Below are 16,590 nucleotides of genomic sequence, written 5' to 3'. Positions count from 1 at the left end.
ATAAGAAAACAAAGCATGTCATTCCTACCACTCAAGAGTTTGCTATTCGTCCCTATTTTCTAATTCTTCATGTAGTGCTCTTCATATGCATGTGCGCACAACACACACACACACACACACACACACGTGCGCACGCTCACACGCGTTCTCTCTCTCTGTCTCTCTCTCTCAGTGGTTAACCAAAACGAAGTTACACTGTGCTCTTTATAAATTTTCTTTAAGTGTTTATGGTCTTCATCTTTCCAGGTAAATACATTTTAATTTATGTAATAATTAAAATTCAAGTTCCCTCAGTGGTTCCAAATTATTTGTAATTTATAGTAGGATGATCCAAAGTAGGTTCCAATTTAGGGTCATGTATTGCATTTTGTATCTTAGTCTCTTAAATCTCTTTTAATCTAATGCGTACCCACCCCCCCTTTTTTAATCACCGTGACTACTGGAGGAAACCCAGCCAGTTGTTTTATGTATCTCACTTTTTAAAAAAAGATTTATTTATTTATTTGAGAGGGAGGGAGGGAGGGAGAGAGAGAAAAAGTAGCAGGGGGAGGTATAGAGGGAGAGAAAGAAACTTTTTTTTTTTTTTAAAGATTTTATTTATTTATTTGACAGAGATCACAAGTAGTCGGGGAGGGCGGGAAGCAGGCTCCCCACTGAGCAGAGAGCCCGATGCGGGGCTCGATCCCAGGACCCTGAGATCACAACCTCTGCCAAAGGCAGAGGCTCAACCAATTGAGCCACCCAGGTGCCCTGAGAAAGAGAGAATCTTGAGCAGATTCTATGCTGAGTGCAGAGCCTGATGTTGGGCTCCGTCTCACAACCCTGAGATCAAGACCTGAGTGGAAACCAAAAGTCAGACCTTAACCTACTGAGCCACCCAGACAACCCACAAAACACATTTTAAAATGGTGAAATCCAGGGGCACTTGGGTGGCATAGTCGGTTAAGTGTCTGATTCTTGATTTCAGCTCTCTGCACCCCCTTTAAAAAACATAAAATGTGTTTTGTTTCACTTACTTCCAGTTTCACAAACTTCTAGTTATAAAGTAAATAAGTCACGGAGATGAGAAGTACAGCTTAGGGAGCATAGTCAGTTATACTGGAATCACGGTGTATGGTGACGAATGGGACTGGACTCACCATGGGGAGCACGGAGTAATGTATAGAACTGTCAGATTGCTGTGTTGTAAGCCTGAAACCGGTAATATCGTATGTCAACTGTACTTCAATAGTAAAAAGATAAACATGATTTGTACCTATAGAAATGCTTTGTTTTATATGCCTTATACGTACATTAAGTAATTACATACTGTAGTACATGCTCAAAAATTTTTACTGGTAAGGCCACAAGCATCAAAAATGTTTGAAGACTTAGGATATGCAGGTGTTTATTATACTCATGTTTATTGCACTCATCTTTCAGTTTCCTGGAGGTTTGAAGTGTTTCAAAACAAAAGTTGGAGGGGGGAAAAAGAAAACAAAAGAGCAGAACGAAAAGTTTAAAAGCCCTTAAACCTGTCAAATTGAACAGGGTAGTATAGCTGGGGCGGTAGGCATTTCTCTCAGACCTAGCTGGTGGTTTCGATGCTCAGGGACATAGGAAGATGATGCCATGTGTTCTGTGGTTATTTCCAGAATCTTTTTTTTTTTTTTTTAAAGATTTTATTTATTTATTTGACAGAGAGAGATCACAAGTAGATGGAGAGGCAGGCAGAGAGAGAGGGAAGCAGGATCTCTGCCGAGCAGAGAACCCGACGCGGGACTCGATCCCAGGACCCCGAGATCACGACCCGAGCCGAAGGCAGCGGCTCAACCCACTGAGCCACCCAGGCGCCCCAGAATCTATCTTTACCCCCCACCCATTATCTTTTGCATCACTGTTTACTGAGTAGGGACTGGAGGCCAGGCCTGATTCTAGGAACTGGGACCATAAGGGGTAGGCTGGCGGGCAAAGAAGGCCGCTTGGTAGGCAGTGGCGCCATTTGTCATGGTGGCATCTGACAGGCTTGCTCCATTCACGTGTTATCTGCCTTGATGTTTCCTTGTCAGGATTATGAAGAAGCTGTGCTCTTATTACTAGAAGGAGCTGCCTGGGAAGAAGCTCTGAGACTGGTAGGAAAATCTTTAAAATCCTCCCTGTGTTAGGTGCTTAGCAGAATAAGAGTGCAGGGTAGAAAGGTCAGCTGGAATCCCTTGTCTTCGGAGGCTAGCAAAATTAAGTCAAAATAGTTTAGGCTCCTGCTCTAAGGATAAGCAGTATTTTTAAAGCCATTTTAAAAATTTATTCTTAATGTTTGGAATTAGTTTTTTAAATGTGAAATATTACTGGCTTTTACTGAAATGACTTAAATGCTCATTAGCTACCTTGTAGCTTGAAATAACCTGGTGACCTCTGAAAGTCATCCATTTCCTTCCAAATGTCTTAACTCTACAGTGACATGGAGTTTTCCTGCCTAAAACTACTGTCTTTCTCCTTTTAGGTTTACAAATACAACAGACCAGATATAATAGAAACCAACATAAAGCCTTCCATTTTAGAAGGTAAGGGTTATATCTCGGAATTCTACATTTGGAAGTGTAGAGGTGGGGAAGTGTGAGAGAAAAATATTGCCTGTTATTACGTCCTTTAATCATAGAGTTGATCAGATTGCTCCACTGGCTATAATACTTAATTCTGATTAGAATTTTTAAATATGCTAACTGTCAAATGGTAGTACGTAAAATACTTGAATGTTAAAAACGTGATAAGATACGGTTAAGAATCTTTATATTTGTAGGGGTGCCTAGGCGGCTTAGTTAAGCCTCTGCCTTCGGCTCAGGTCATGATTTCAGGGTCCTGGGATTGAGCCCCGCCTTGGGCTCCCTGTTCAGCAAGGAGTCTGCTTCTCCCTCTCCCTCTCCTGCTCCCAATGCTTGTGTGTGCATGCACACACACACTCTCTCTTTCTCTCTCTGTCAAATAAATAAAATCTTTTTTAAAAAATCTATTAAAAATATATTTGGGAGTAATTGGTAAACTTGAATATGAACTAGATATTAGATAATACAGTATTCTGTTAGTGGCCAATTTCTTACATATTATGCTTATGTTAGATAATATCCTTTTTTTAAGATTTATTTATTGGAGAGTTGGGAAAGGAGCAGAGGAGCAGAGCAAGATAGATTCTCTAATCTTAAGCAGACTCCATGCTGAGTGTAAAGCCCAACACAGGGCTTGATCCCACGACCAATGAGATCATAATAATGTCCTTATTCTTTTTTTTTTTTTTTTTTTAAAGATTTTATTTATTTGGCAGAGAGAGATCACAAGTAGGCAGAGAGGCAGGCAGAGAGAGTGGAGTGGGGAAGCAGGCTCCTTGCTGAGCAGAGCCCGATGCAGGGCTCGATCCCAGGACTCTGGGATCATGACCTAAGTGGAAGGCAGCGGCCCAACCCACTGAGCCGCCCAGGCGCACCAATGTCCTTATTCTTAAGAGAGAGGTTCTGAAGTATTTAAGAGGGAAGGATCATATGTGCAACCTACTGTCAAAAGGTTCCACAAAAATAATAGTTGTGTGTGTGTATGGAGAGAAACAGGAAGCAAAATGTTTACAGTTGGTAAATCTAAGTGGAATATATATTTATATATTGAACCAGGTGAGTTTAACCAGTTCTGGAACACTTGGGTGATCACTATGACTCCTTAAAAGCAAAGTGGAAAAGAAAGACATCAGTTTGGCTTACAGAAATTTCCAGCAATGGGGGTTGGTTTTAAGCTCTGCCTTTTTTAGGACAGTCTACCCTGTGAGTAGGATCTGGCCTTTCTGATGTGTACATGTGCTCACACGCTTACCCAGCCTGCGTCCCCCTCTCCCATCCTCATTAACACTGTAGGAGGATTCTTTTCATAATATTCACTTAGTTAGGTTACTGAAAGCATCCATCCTGACCCTCCAGCCGTCCATCTAGCTGTCTCTTGCTTGGATTTTCTCCCCTAATGAGTCCCTAGAAAAATGCTGACTCTTCATTTGCATAGGCCTAATACCTATGTTTCAGAAACATCTCAGTGACTGTCCTGTTTTTGTTAACAGCTTCCTGTATACTCTTTTTCTTTGCTAGTCTGCTCTTGGGTACTGAGTCTTTGTTCAGGTGGTATTACTAATTTAGTGCTAGAGGGTGTTCTAGGATGATGTTGATGAACTCTGAAATCTGAAATTTCAATGTGTAGTTCATTCTCCTAAAACAATGTAGGTTAATCCTCATTAAGGAAAAAAAAATCTTGCTTGGAAAACCTAGTAATCTGTTTCTTTTTGTTAAATTCTTATTCTCTCACTGCCTTACTTGAGTGTTTTTCTCTTTTACTTAAACATCTTGCTCAAAATATTTCCATCCCCACCCCCAGCCCAGAAGAATTATATGGCACTTCTGGACTCTCAGACAGCCACATTCAATCGCCATAAAAACCGTTTATTGGTGGTTCGAGATCTCAAGGAGCGGGCACAGCAGGTGAATCTGGGTGAGTGTCTACATGAAGGCACTGACAGTTGGGCATGGTGGGGACATACCATACTTTGTCTTAGCTGCTTATTGTGCATCCTGCCCTGTGATTACTGTGCTGGGGGATGTTTAAGTCCTTCGTGAAACCCCTTGGGGGACTGTGTATGTCTGTGTTTGTGTGTTTTGGGGAGGGCTGGGGGCAGGACCAATCATGAATGGGAAGAGCTCTGCCACACATACCCTACACCCCCACCAAGCAGAGCAGAATGAGCATCCTTGCCTCCAAAGGTTCCTTTGCTTTCAGAAAGAAAAGAAAAGAAAAGGAAAAATAACCTTGGTACTGGTGTGCTGGTGTATGGTAGTAGTAACTATATTTAATATTATCTCATTTCAATTGAGATTGACTTTCTAATAATTTTCACCCATCCTCAGCTATGCCTTGGTGAACTATAGTCCACTTACCCTATTGAAGGTAAACCTACATCAGCGGGGAGTTTTCATTCTGTATCTGTCTTCTTTTCTAGATGATGAGGTGCCCCAGGGCCAAGAGTCAGACCTCTTCTCTGAAACTAGCAGTGTCATGAGTGGCAGTGACATGAGCAGCAAATACTCCCACAGCAACTCCAGGATATCAGCGTATGTATCACGTTTACGTAGCACATTGATGAGGCCCTGGTAGTATATGGACACAGTGCAAGTAAGGAGGTCAGTTTCTCATCTGGACAGTGCAGGGGAGAGAGAGGACAGTTCTCAAGGCCAGGATTTGGTGTTCAGGGGCTTTCCCCACATATCTAAGAAATTAGACTTGGTGTTGAAATGTTTTTCTACTGCAGCTTTGTGGACCGTGTGTTTGTCTGTACCTACAAGGCCCCTACGCTGGCACTCAATTTTTATGACATCTGATTTCATTCATTTAACAAATATTAGGTGACCAGATTATGTGGGCACTTAAAAAATTAAAAGTTTATGAAGGAAAACGGTATCAGGCATCTTCAGTTCAAAGTCAGGATTAGAAGAGATTATTAATATAAAATAAGTCATCATGTTTATGCAATGTAGCATTCGGTCAGAAAACCCATATGCTAGTTGTAGTGGATGTTACCAAAATTTTTAAGGAAATTAAAAATTATAAATTATAAGAGCTTATAGTCATCCTTGGGAAGCATAAAACAATGCAAGATATAGTACATTTAAACCGAATCATGATGGGAGGCCTGGGTGACTTAGTCTGTTAAGTGTCTGCTTTCAGCTCAGGTCATGATCTCAGAGTCCTGGGATCGAGCCCTGCATTAGGCTCCCTGTTGAGAAGGAGACTGCTTCTCCCTCTCCCTCTGCCTGCTGGACCCCTGCTGTGTGTGTACACATGCACGTGCATGTTTTTCCTCTGTCTCTCTGACAAATAGATAAGGTTTTTAAAAAAAAAAATAGATAAATAAGCAAACTGAAAAATAAACATAGATAAATAAACTGAATTGTGCTTTAGGAATTCAGAATAGAGATTTATGAGGTTATATGGGGTGATCAGAAACTGCAAGAGAGTCAGTTAGAAACTGGGCTTTTCAGGGGCTCCTGGTGGCTCAATGGGTTAAAGCTTCTGCCTTCTGCTCAGGTCATGATCCCTGGGTCCTGGGATCGAGCTCCGCATTGGGCTCTCTCTGCTCAGCAGGGAGCCTGCTCCCCCCCCCTCTGCCTACTTGTCATCTTTGTCTGTCAAAGAAATAAATAAAATCTTTAAAAAAAAAAAAAAGAAAGAAACTGGGCTTTTCAGAGTCAGGGCGAGAGTCCCAGACAGGTGGCATAATTAAAGACATCTGAGCAGGAGAGATATGGGTGTCATATATATTTTATTATATCCAAATTTCAAATGCCGTGTCTACGTCTCATTTAAATTTTACTTTAGATTTGTTTTTCTTTTTTTTTTTTTAATATTTTATTTATTTATTTGATAGATCACAAGTAGGCAGACAGGCAGGCAGAGAGAGAGGAGGAAGCAGGCTCCCCGCCGAGCAGAGAGCCCGATGCAGGGCTTGATCCCAGGACCCTGGGATCATGACCTGAGCCGAAGGCAGAGGCTTTAACCCACTGAGTCACCCAGGCGCCCCTAGATTTGTTTTTCATTAGAAAATTTAAGTTGGTTTTTCTGTTGTTCCAGCTCTCATTATCAAAAATATAACCTCTGTATTTTAATTAAAATTTCAAGGCCATACACTACTTTTTAGGGTTTTCCTTATTATTTCCTGTCTGTGAGACTTGCCTTTCCCAAATTTATTTTAGCTATCACTCCCAACACCTCATCACCATTTTCCCCCAGATACACATACCATCTATAGACTCTCTGGGTTCCCAGAAAGTTGGTGGCCAACAGGTACATTCATTTTAATCTGTTCAACGCAAAGAGAGCCCCTTTTATAACATCTTTCCAATTTCTTCCAACAGGCGGTCATCTAAGAATCGCCGCAAAGCAGAGCGGAAGAAGCATAGCCTCAAAGAAGGGAGTCCACTGGAGGATCTGGCCCTTTTGGAGGCCCTCAGTGAAATTGTACAGAGCACTGAAAAATTGAAAGGTATGTTCTCAATACTGATGATTCTTGCCCCCAAAAAAGGTAAATGGATAGCACAGACAGAGTTTAGCTGATAATTACGATACAGTTTTCCCAACTTGGGGAAAGACAGACTTTTGGCAGGCAGTGTCATTTCAGGGCATGTTCCCGAACCACCCTCAGCTGGGAAGCTAAGCCTTCCTCCACTGGGCCCTGCCCAGCCCGCTGGGAGACATTAGTACTGAAGCTCGGGAAAAGGACTGTGAAGACACCCCTTCCTGCTGGAGCCCCAGCGTGTTCCTTTCCCTTTTTGTAGTAGACAGGTTGAATTAACTCCAGCATTTGGGGAGGCGAGGAAAATGTGGGAGATGGCAAGTGCAGTGTAATATTAAATATTTTTTTGCTTGGGAAAGAAATTGTGTTACGATCCTAGCAATGGAGCTGGGGACCCAAGTTAACCCCTTTCTCGAATTTCTTCTCTCTAGATGAAGTATACCATATTTTAAAGGTGCTCTTTCTCTTTGAGTTTGATGAGCAAGGAAGGGGATTACAGAAGGCCTTTGAAGATACCCTCCAGCTGATGGAAAGGTCACTTCCAGAAATTTGGACTCTCACCCACCCGCAGAATTCAGCTACACCTGTAAGTTTTCCTCAGAGACAGAACGTGCATTTTTTAAAGCCATTTCACAGGTTCTTAATGTTCACACGATCTCTTGAAAGTCAAAGCCAGAGTTTTCCTTGTTCTTAAAAACATGATATGCCATAGTTACATTTTCCTAGGCTTATGTTTAAGCTGTCACTAAGAAGATTTTCTACTTGAGTACACCTTGCCCGAGGTTAAGTTTGCTTTTGTTTCTCCTTTCCACGTGAAACAGCTGCTGTGGAGAAGGTGGGCACGTTCAGCTGTTACCCCAGCCTTCAGTGAGATTAGAGTAGGGGAAAGGGGGAGACAGGGCCAGAGTTGGCCTCTCACCTCCCTGCACAGACTTTGGATGGTATCAGTGTTTTTTAAAGTAACCCAGACATGGGCCCCTGGGTGGCTCTGTCAGTGAAGTGTCTGACTTTTGATTTCGGCTCAGGTCTTGATCTCAGACTCATGGTATGGAAACCTGCGCCGGGCTCCGCACTCAGCGCAGAGTCTGCTTGAGATCCTCTCCCTCCCTCTGCTCTGCCCCTCCCTCCAGTCACACGTGCGGTTTTTCTCTCTCTCTCTCTCTTCTCTCAAATAAATAAAATCTTTAACAACAACAAAAAAGTAAACCAGACAGTTGCTTTCCCTATTGTTTTATGGATTATCTGACTTGTTGCTTCTACTCTTGTTATAAGGAGCTTCGCTGCCCATGTTTAAGGCCGTTGTGTCCCGTCAAGAATTCTGATGTACTGTCATCTATTTATTGTGTGGACTTTGCTCAGTCTCTCACACCTCCGGCCTGTTAAGAGTTTCTATTTTGATTTAGAAAGGCTGTTGTGTCAGGTACGCTCCATTAAGGAAAACAACCACAGCTCTTATTTTAACAGAGAGAATTTAATATAGGGAACTGGTGGAACAAGTATTGGACAACTGAGAAGGCCAAAGGAGAACACAGAGAAGGAGCACTGAGTTGGTAACTATGAGGGAACAAGGAAGAGTTCGGGTTTACTGTAGTTCAGAAGCTTGGAGGTGGGTCCCTACTGCGCCGGTTCTTGACCCTCTGAGAAGGGGTGCCAGCCAGCTGGTGCTGATACTTCTGAGGGGGCATGATGGCTGTAAGTGTAGAGAAATAAGGAGACGGAAACGAATGGCTACTACCAGGGTAAAGAACTATTGAGTGACAGCAAACAGCACATTCCTTTTCCTCCAGCCTTGTACTCTTCTGGTATCTGCTATGGGCAGAGCGTAACGAGGCAGCTGACAAAGGGCAGAATGTCTTCTCAGGTTCTCAGTCCCAGCATCACAGGCTGGGACAGCAGCCCACAGAGAAGGGTTTGGAGCCTGGAGAGAGACTGGTTTTGAACTCCTTGATTAGAAACATAAGCTTTACTGGGGCCTTGATTTCCTCATTTACAAATGGGGCTATACTTCCCTATCTGCTTCACTGGAATGTTCTGAAGGTTAGATAAGAGGGTAGATGTGGGCACATTTAGCATACCTTGAAAGTAAAAGTTGAGAATCAGCACCCTACAAATACTTGAATTTACTAAAATAGGTATTTCATAGAAGAAATGTGATCATCTTCAAAACTGTAGTAGTTTTGAAGCTTAGCAATTTATAATACCTCCTCATGCTCTCCCCTACCCTCTTCTATTCAAATCATAGTAATTAAAAAAAAAAACTTTTTATATGTTTTTTAATTTTTAATTTTTTTTTAATTTAAATTTTACTTAATCTACAGTGCAGTACTGGCTTCTGGAGTAGAACTTTGTGATTCATCACTTAAATAATTTACCCAGTGCTCATAACAAGTGTCCCCTTTAATTCCCATCCCCCATCTAGCCCTTCCCCCACCCCCCTGTCTCCATCAACCCGCAGTTTGCTCTTTATCGTAAGAGTCTCTTATGGCTTATTTCCTGCTCCTTTTTTTCTTTTCCCCCTTCCCATATATTTATCTGTTTTCTTTCCTAAATTCCATATATGGGTGAGGTCATATGGTATTTGTCTTTCTCTAACTGACTTATTTCGCTTAGCATAATATACTTTAGCTCTACCCATGTTATTGCAGATGGCAAGATTTCATTCTTTTTGATGGCTGAAGATCATATTAATTTCTGAGACACCAACTTTAACAGTCTTCTGGGGGAAATGGCCAGAAAATCATGGGTTTGCTTTGGTTGGTAAATTATGGTAATGGCACAGGTGCAGGATCCCCTGAGTCATGTGAAAGTGCTTTGAGCAGGACATTGCTGCTGAGAAGGTTTCCCCAAGGGTATGCACGCTGAGCCGAATGAAGACAAAGCAGAGAGCCTGGCGTGTGCCCCCCTGAGCCTTACACAAATGTGGGATTCCTGTGAAGGGTCTGGTTTTACCTTGAACACGTGTGCACAGTTTGCATTCTACTCCCTGATATATGCACGTATTTGTTTTAATATCAAAATTCCCACAGATCTTTTGAAGGCGTTTTGATGCTCTGTGTGTTCTATAACCTCTTGTACTCCTCCCCTTAGGGTATGGCTTATATTCCTTAAGATTTTCCTTTTTTTATTTTCCCCTTATCATTACCTTGTCTTCTGGAAGAAAGGAGATTTGGAGGTCTGAGTTGAGACTGGAACACCTGGCAAAGTAAAAACCACAAAGGAGAAGAGAATTACTGTGCTTGATAATTTGAAATGACTTGCTATTTACTACTGGTAGAAACTTGGCCTTTGGTATCTGCGGTCATCAGAAGTGTAAAATAATCTTTGCTGATCTGCTTTCTACTTAGATTCTAGGTCCTGATTCTACTGCAAATAGTATCATGGCTTCTTATCAACAACAGAAAACTTCAGTTCCTGTTCTTGGTTAGTATTGCTTTCTCTTCAAATTATCACAGTATTTGGCAGAAGGAATATCTTTCTCTATGTGTCGAGAAGGTCAGCAGAGTCAGGAAAGATCAGGTATTGACAACAATTTTCCCTCAATTTTATGAGTATATTTTTAATAAAATTGACTTAGTGCTTCTAGTTTTGGGAACCACAGGGGTGGGGAATCCAACATGACATTAAATGTATAAATTTTTTAAAAGATCATCTGACATACACTTGTCCATACAGGCACACCATAGTTGAAGTTTGAGTCCAAACAGTCCAATTTATATATATATTTTAAGGATTCTCCCAAGTCATCATTTTTGGTTCTTGGCAGTTATGCGCTGCATCTTGGGGGCATTTTCATAACCATCTTCAGGATTGACAATATAATTTGAAAGCAAATCCAAAGAATGTTAGCATTTTACTTGCATTTCCTATTTAAGTTTACCAAAAATGTTTTCTTTTATTTTTTATTTGTTGGCAGGGGAGATGATTCCTGATTAGATTGTGTAGCCCTTATATTTTAAAGCCCCAAAGGCTCTTTTTAAATTTAGTTAAAAACTTTTTTTTAAAATATTTTATTTATTTATTTGACAGACAGAGAGAGAGAGATCACAAGTAGGCAGAGCAGCAGGCAGAGAGAGAGGGGGAAACAGACTCCCTGCTGAGCAGAGAGCCCGATTCGGGGCTCGATCCCAGGACCCTGAGACCATGACCTGAGCCAAAGGTAGAGGCTTAACCCACTGAGCTACCCAGGCTCCCCTAGTTAGAAACTTTTGACAGATCAGTTTGGTGCTTGAGTATTTACCCTTTAGGTGGATCAATCAAGCATACCAGCCTCTTAGCTTTCAAAAGTTAGTGGTATGTTCTGAAATAATTGGGAGTTTTTACTACTGTAACTTGGATTTTCCAGAATTTTTTTTTCCCTTTAAATGCTGTGCTATACTAGCTTTCTGATGACATTTGAAGTAGCTGTGGGTGTTTACACTAAGTTTGAAGTTTAACAGTCAGTGTTGCTACCAGGAACAAATGAGCTATTTCCCATCCAGCTTACGTCATGTATTGGGACAGTAGCTGCTGTATTCCTAGCTCCCCTTCTTCCTAAAGGCTGACAAGCTGCTTTTGCTATCAGTCCCAACATATACTTAGTTCTGAGATGCTAAGAATACATCTTGGCCCAAGGCAGCTTGGTCATTGCTCAGTTTGTACTCTGCAATCCAGCTGTGATTTCCGCCCCATCTTCCTCACTACTGGCCTGCTGCTGACCTTCACATGGAGTCTAGTCAAACCTTTCCTTCGAGTATCCTGGTGGCTTTATCAAAGAGCACTTTCATTTTCCAGCTGAGCCTTAGAGATGCTATTTGAGGCTCCTCATTATCTGAGTAGATAAGTATTATCAATGTCCTTGTGGTTACAAGATGGCATAGGAAAAGAGAGGTTCTCATAATCTAAAAATAGGCAGATGAACTACTGACAAAGTCCCAAGCACTGTTCTGCAACTGCTCCTCCCTAGCCAAGGGAGGAGTTAAGTATGCTCACACGGCCTGTGAGTGGGGTCCGTGATTTGATAGGCATTCTCTCTGTTTCATGTTCCATGTTTACATTGCAGTATTGTGCAGATCTGTTGTAAGTCTTGCAAAAATGTAGGGTTTCATAAAATGGATTAAAGTATTTCAAGAGAAGTGCTTGAATCATCATAGCTGAATTGGGCTTGTTATAATTGGTAACAAAGTAACTGCTTCAAGTGGAATGATTTTGACTATCAAAAGCCCTTGAAAATGGGCGCCTGGGTGGCTCAGTTGGTTGGGCGACTGCCTTCAGCTCAGGTCATGATCCTGGAGTCCCGGGATCAAGTCCCACATCGGGCTCCCAGCTCCACGGGGAGTCTGCTTCTCCCTCTGACCTTCTCCTCGCTCATGCTCTCTCTCACTGTCTCTCTCTTCTCTCAAATAAATAAATAAATAAAATGTTTAAAAAAAAAGCCCTTGAAAAAATTGATAAGGCCTTCAAAGTATTTTTGCAAAAATAACCCTTACACTGTGAAATTCAGACATGGGAAGGTGAAGGATGTCATGTTTTGTTGTCATAACGGTTTGTCAGCACAGTTCTTTCCTGCTAAAAATTCAGTGCTTGGTATTCTTAGTTAAATGTAGGTATCAAAATTGTGCTTATGTCTAAATTTCTAATAAGAATATTTCCACAACTTTTAAAAAATTAATTTATTTATTTTAGAGAGAGCAAGAGAGAGAGCACAAGCCAGCGGGTAGAGGCAGAGGGAGAAGCAGACGCCCACTGAGCAGGGAACCTGATGCAGGGCTCGATCCCAGGATTCTGGGATCATGACCTGAGCCAAAGGCAGACATTTACCTGACTAGGTGCCCCTTAACTTGATTCTTTTTTTTTAAAAAAAGATCATCAGGCACCTGAGTGGCTCAGTGGGTTAAAGCCTCTGCCTTCAGCTTGGGTCATGATCCCAGGGTCCCAGGATCGAGCCCCACATCGTGCTGTCTGCTCAGCAGGGAGCCTGCTTCCTCCTCTCTCTCTGCCTGCCTCTCTGCCTACTTGTGATCTCTGTCTGTCAAAAAAATAAATAAAATCTTTAAAAAAAAAAGATGTTTAAAAAAAGATCATCTCATTTATTTTTATTTAAATTCAATTAATTAATATGTAGTATATTATTAGTTTCAGAGGTAGAGCTCAGTGATTCATCAGTCTTATAAATACCGATGTGATGTCATGAGCACTGGGTATTATATAAGATCATCTCATTTAAAGTTTAATCACCGTTTCACGCAAGTTGATGGGCCTTGCTAATAATGAATTTCCAGTATCAGTGTCCGTATATAAGGAAAACCTCCTATGGTCTTTTTGTTTATCTAGCTTTTTGTTTGTTGGAGCAGAAAGCACTAATGGTGTGTGAAATTATAAAACTGATGAGGTTAATGTTGAAAATCTGGATTGTACAGAAAAGCGTGTTAAAGGATATTAAAGTTTGATCATTTCTAATACATGTATGTATAATATGAAAATCATGTTTTTAAAAACACTCTATCTTGAGCATTTTTCTCACATTGGTTAAATATGCTTAAAAACAATTTTTAATGTCTGTGTGGCTCATGTATATAGATATATTTCTGTTGGAAGTGTATTACAAGTTACAAGTAATGCTGAGAAAGAACATCTTTTTATACATGTATTTTCTCATATCTTCGCTGCCTGTATCTATGTCTGCTACTACAGATCTGAAAGAGGGCCCTGGTGGAGCCTTGTCTCTTCATCTTGGGGTGTTGGGTGAAGAGATTATTTAAAAACAAAATCTTAAAAAAAAAAAAAAAAAAAAGAAGAAAGAGGGCCTGGGAGTTTTGTTTGACAGTGACAGTTTTACCCCATCCATCTTCTCCTCCTCCATTTGCTTTTTTCCAAAAGTAGGGACATTTTTATTGGTCAGTGTGTAGAATTTTTTTATCATAAAAGTTTTTTCTGTTCATTAACTCTGTTTTTTAGATAAGATTTTTTCTCTTACAATTTTTTTCTCTTATAATTGAGGAAAATTTTGTAGATAGTGAAATGTAAAATTTGATGAGATTTAATAATTACATATGGTTTTGTAACCACCACCATCCCCTCCCATTCAAAATCTAGAATATTCTTTGAATCACTCAGTGGGTATCCTTTTCTTCTACCCTTCACCTGCCAGAAGTGGAAATCTCTGTTCTTGGGGCAGGGCCTTCAGGCTGTGTTTGCTCTGACTGGAGGCTGGAGGGTACCAGGAGCTTTAGCTCTCTCTGGTCTGAAGGTTATCTTGTAGCTGCTAAGCCCAGGCACTAGTTTTATCGCAGTTACTGCCTCAGCTCCCCCTAACGAGAAGGTGTGTCTGTTACAGTTTTCCTTTCCTTTCTTCTAGATGCTGAGCTTTTTATACCCCCAAAGATCAACAAAAAAACCCAGTGGAAACTGAGTCTTCTAGAGTGAATGACCCCAGCAGAGGCGGTTCTCCTTTCCCTTCCTCCTCGGGGCCTGGCCGTCAGGAACTGGGAAGAGTAAGACAGTGATCTGCCTTAGCAGCGTGGAGAGCTGCTCCATACAGCAGACCTAAGCAGACACCAAGCAGTTCTGCTTTATTTTGGGTATATTTTTAATTAGCAAAACCTTACGCTTTAACCAGTATTGCATCATTTTGTAAGAATTACTGTTCTTTTGTTTAGTGCTGTCCGAGAGTGTGTTTCCGGTGTTTATAGCACCAAGAAGACTTGCTTTCATTCCCAGCTACCAGTCTCATTCGTTTTGGGACCTTTGACAAGTCACATAATTAACTGATTCGTGCCTCAGTTAATTGGGAATAATGTTTCATGGCTCCTACCTCAAAAGTGTGAGGAAAAGAAAATAATGTTTTTTAAATATTTTATGTTCTGGGAGGAGAGCCTTATGTATAAACAACATGGCTATTTGTGCTACCAACAGTTGGTGAAATTGAATCACTTAAATGACTTCTTCACCTGGAACTAAAGCAGAATAAAAAGCTAAATATATCCTTTGAAATTCTAAGCTTTCTTATGCTGACAGCTATTTACTTTGTAATCTCTTACCACATCACGTGCTTCCAGTTAGAACTGTATTGAGCTCCTAGCACTACAATGTCCACAGGGACTCTTTCTACTACCTGTGAAATTTCTGTGAGGCAGTTAGCAGTATTAGAGCTGGCACAGATTAGCATTTTGGAAACAGTAGCATGCACGTTGAGTATGGTGAACGGTGTGCACGATTGTTGAGTTATTCCTTTTTTCTCCAAGTAATTGCTGCTTTTAACTAAAAGTTTTTTGTCCGTGTCAAGGCCATTTCATTTATTTTTCCTTATGGTGCTTCACTGACCTCTTTTAGTTACTTTCTTTGGAAAAATATGAGAATGTTTTCTCTTTTGGATTAATCTAGAAAAAGCTCAGTTCATTTTGACAACAGTTTTGTGGCTGATTCTTGGGTAAGGTTAAAAATTTCTTCCTTGCCTTTAATACCAGACCCAGACATTCATGACTGTGCATGAATGGAAATGCTGCCTCTGATCTGCGGAGTAGAGATATGCCCAGAATTATAATTAAAGTCATTCCCTAAATAGCAAAATGTAAATGGTAGAATCTAGGTGTGTTTGCTTATACAACTCAATTTCTCTCCATGTCTGAAATTTTTTTTAAAAACAATGGAAAAAAAAAAGAAGGTATATCCTGCCTTATAGAAATCTACTTTATGATTTATACCCATAATGGATTGCTATAATTAAGGGCCCCACATTGAAAGGCTGAAAGTGCTTTGTGACTACTCTTTGACCTGGGTAAGTAAACGTAGTATCTTATATGGCATTTTAATATATTCTAGTGCTCTTGTTATGGATAATGGTAAGGGCACCCAGGCCTGATAGATTGGAAATAGAAGTAAATGTGTTGTTGATAATAGTGTGGTTTTTCATAGATGTTCCATTCCTTGAGATGTTCCATTTCCTTGAGATAATGTATTGAAGTGTCAAGAAAGAATTTGTGTGAATACAAATACCTATCAATTACTATCTATTTCCTGTGAGCAAGATGGAATTTTGTTCATTTGAGAAGCAGCAGCCTAGAGCAGACCTTCCAAACTGAAGGCAAAGTCACAGAAGAATTTATGGGGAAAGTGCAAGTGTGTGGGAAGAAGAGAAATGTCTGGAAATGATAAACGCTTAATTTGAAGGAAAGGCTCTGTCAAGGTCCTGGAAAAGAATATATAAGTCTTCTACTAGATTTGAACTCTGTCCCAAAGCAAGTTCATGCTGCAGTAAGCTAAAAACTCCCGTTGTTTTGCTGGTCCCTCTGAGTCGGTTTTGCTCAGATGCTGCAGACATCAAGAGGGAACTTGCAGAGGACTGTGTCCGACAACCCATTTTAAATATACATTTAAAAAAAACAGAGGCAGGAGGTAATGTTTTTGTTATGTCTTTATGAGTGTAGTTTGATGTAATTTTTTAGCACTGCCACATCTTTTAAATTCATTTTCCGTGTATTACACACACACACACACACACACACACACACACAGGTTTACCTTTTAGGGATTGTTCATAGCCATAA

General features: G+C 40.7%; 1 protein-coding gene across 2 annotated transcripts in view; it reads left to right on the top strand.

Annotated features, from left to right (window-relative positions):
* ELP1 (elongator acetyltransferase complex subunit 1) overlaps positions 1-15,027 on the top strand; it is a 57,376-nt gene extending 42,349 nt beyond the window's left edge. For both annotated transcript variants that reach the window (XM_047699093.1, XM_047699092.1), the window contains exons 30-37: positions 2,049-2,111; positions 2,480-2,540; positions 4,381-4,494; positions 5,000-5,111; positions 6,912-7,039; positions 7,501-7,655; positions 10,414-10,489; positions 14,403-15,027. In XM_047699093.1, coding sequence (XP_047555049.1) covers positions 2,049-2,111; positions 2,480-2,540; positions 4,381-4,494; positions 5,000-5,111; positions 6,912-7,039; positions 7,501-7,655; positions 10,414-10,489; positions 14,403-14,470 — 777 coding nt within the window. In that variant the 3' untranslated portion in view covers positions 14,471-15,027. The remainder of the gene's footprint in view (positions 1-2,048; positions 2,112-2,479; positions 2,541-4,380; positions 4,495-4,999; positions 5,112-6,911; positions 7,040-7,500; positions 7,656-10,413; positions 10,490-14,402) is intronic.
* Positions 15,028-16,590: the final 1,563 nt, after the last annotated feature.

Source organism: Lutra lutra, chromosome 13, assembly GCF_902655055.1.
Source record: "Lutra lutra chromosome 13, mLutLut1.2, whole genome shotgun sequence".
In the NCBI taxonomy this organism is placed as follows: domain Eukaryota; kingdom Metazoa; phylum Chordata; class Mammalia; order Carnivora; family Mustelidae; genus Lutra; species Lutra lutra.
Note: the sequence above shows the minus strand (reverse complement) of the source record. Positions and strands in the feature narration are given on the sequence as shown.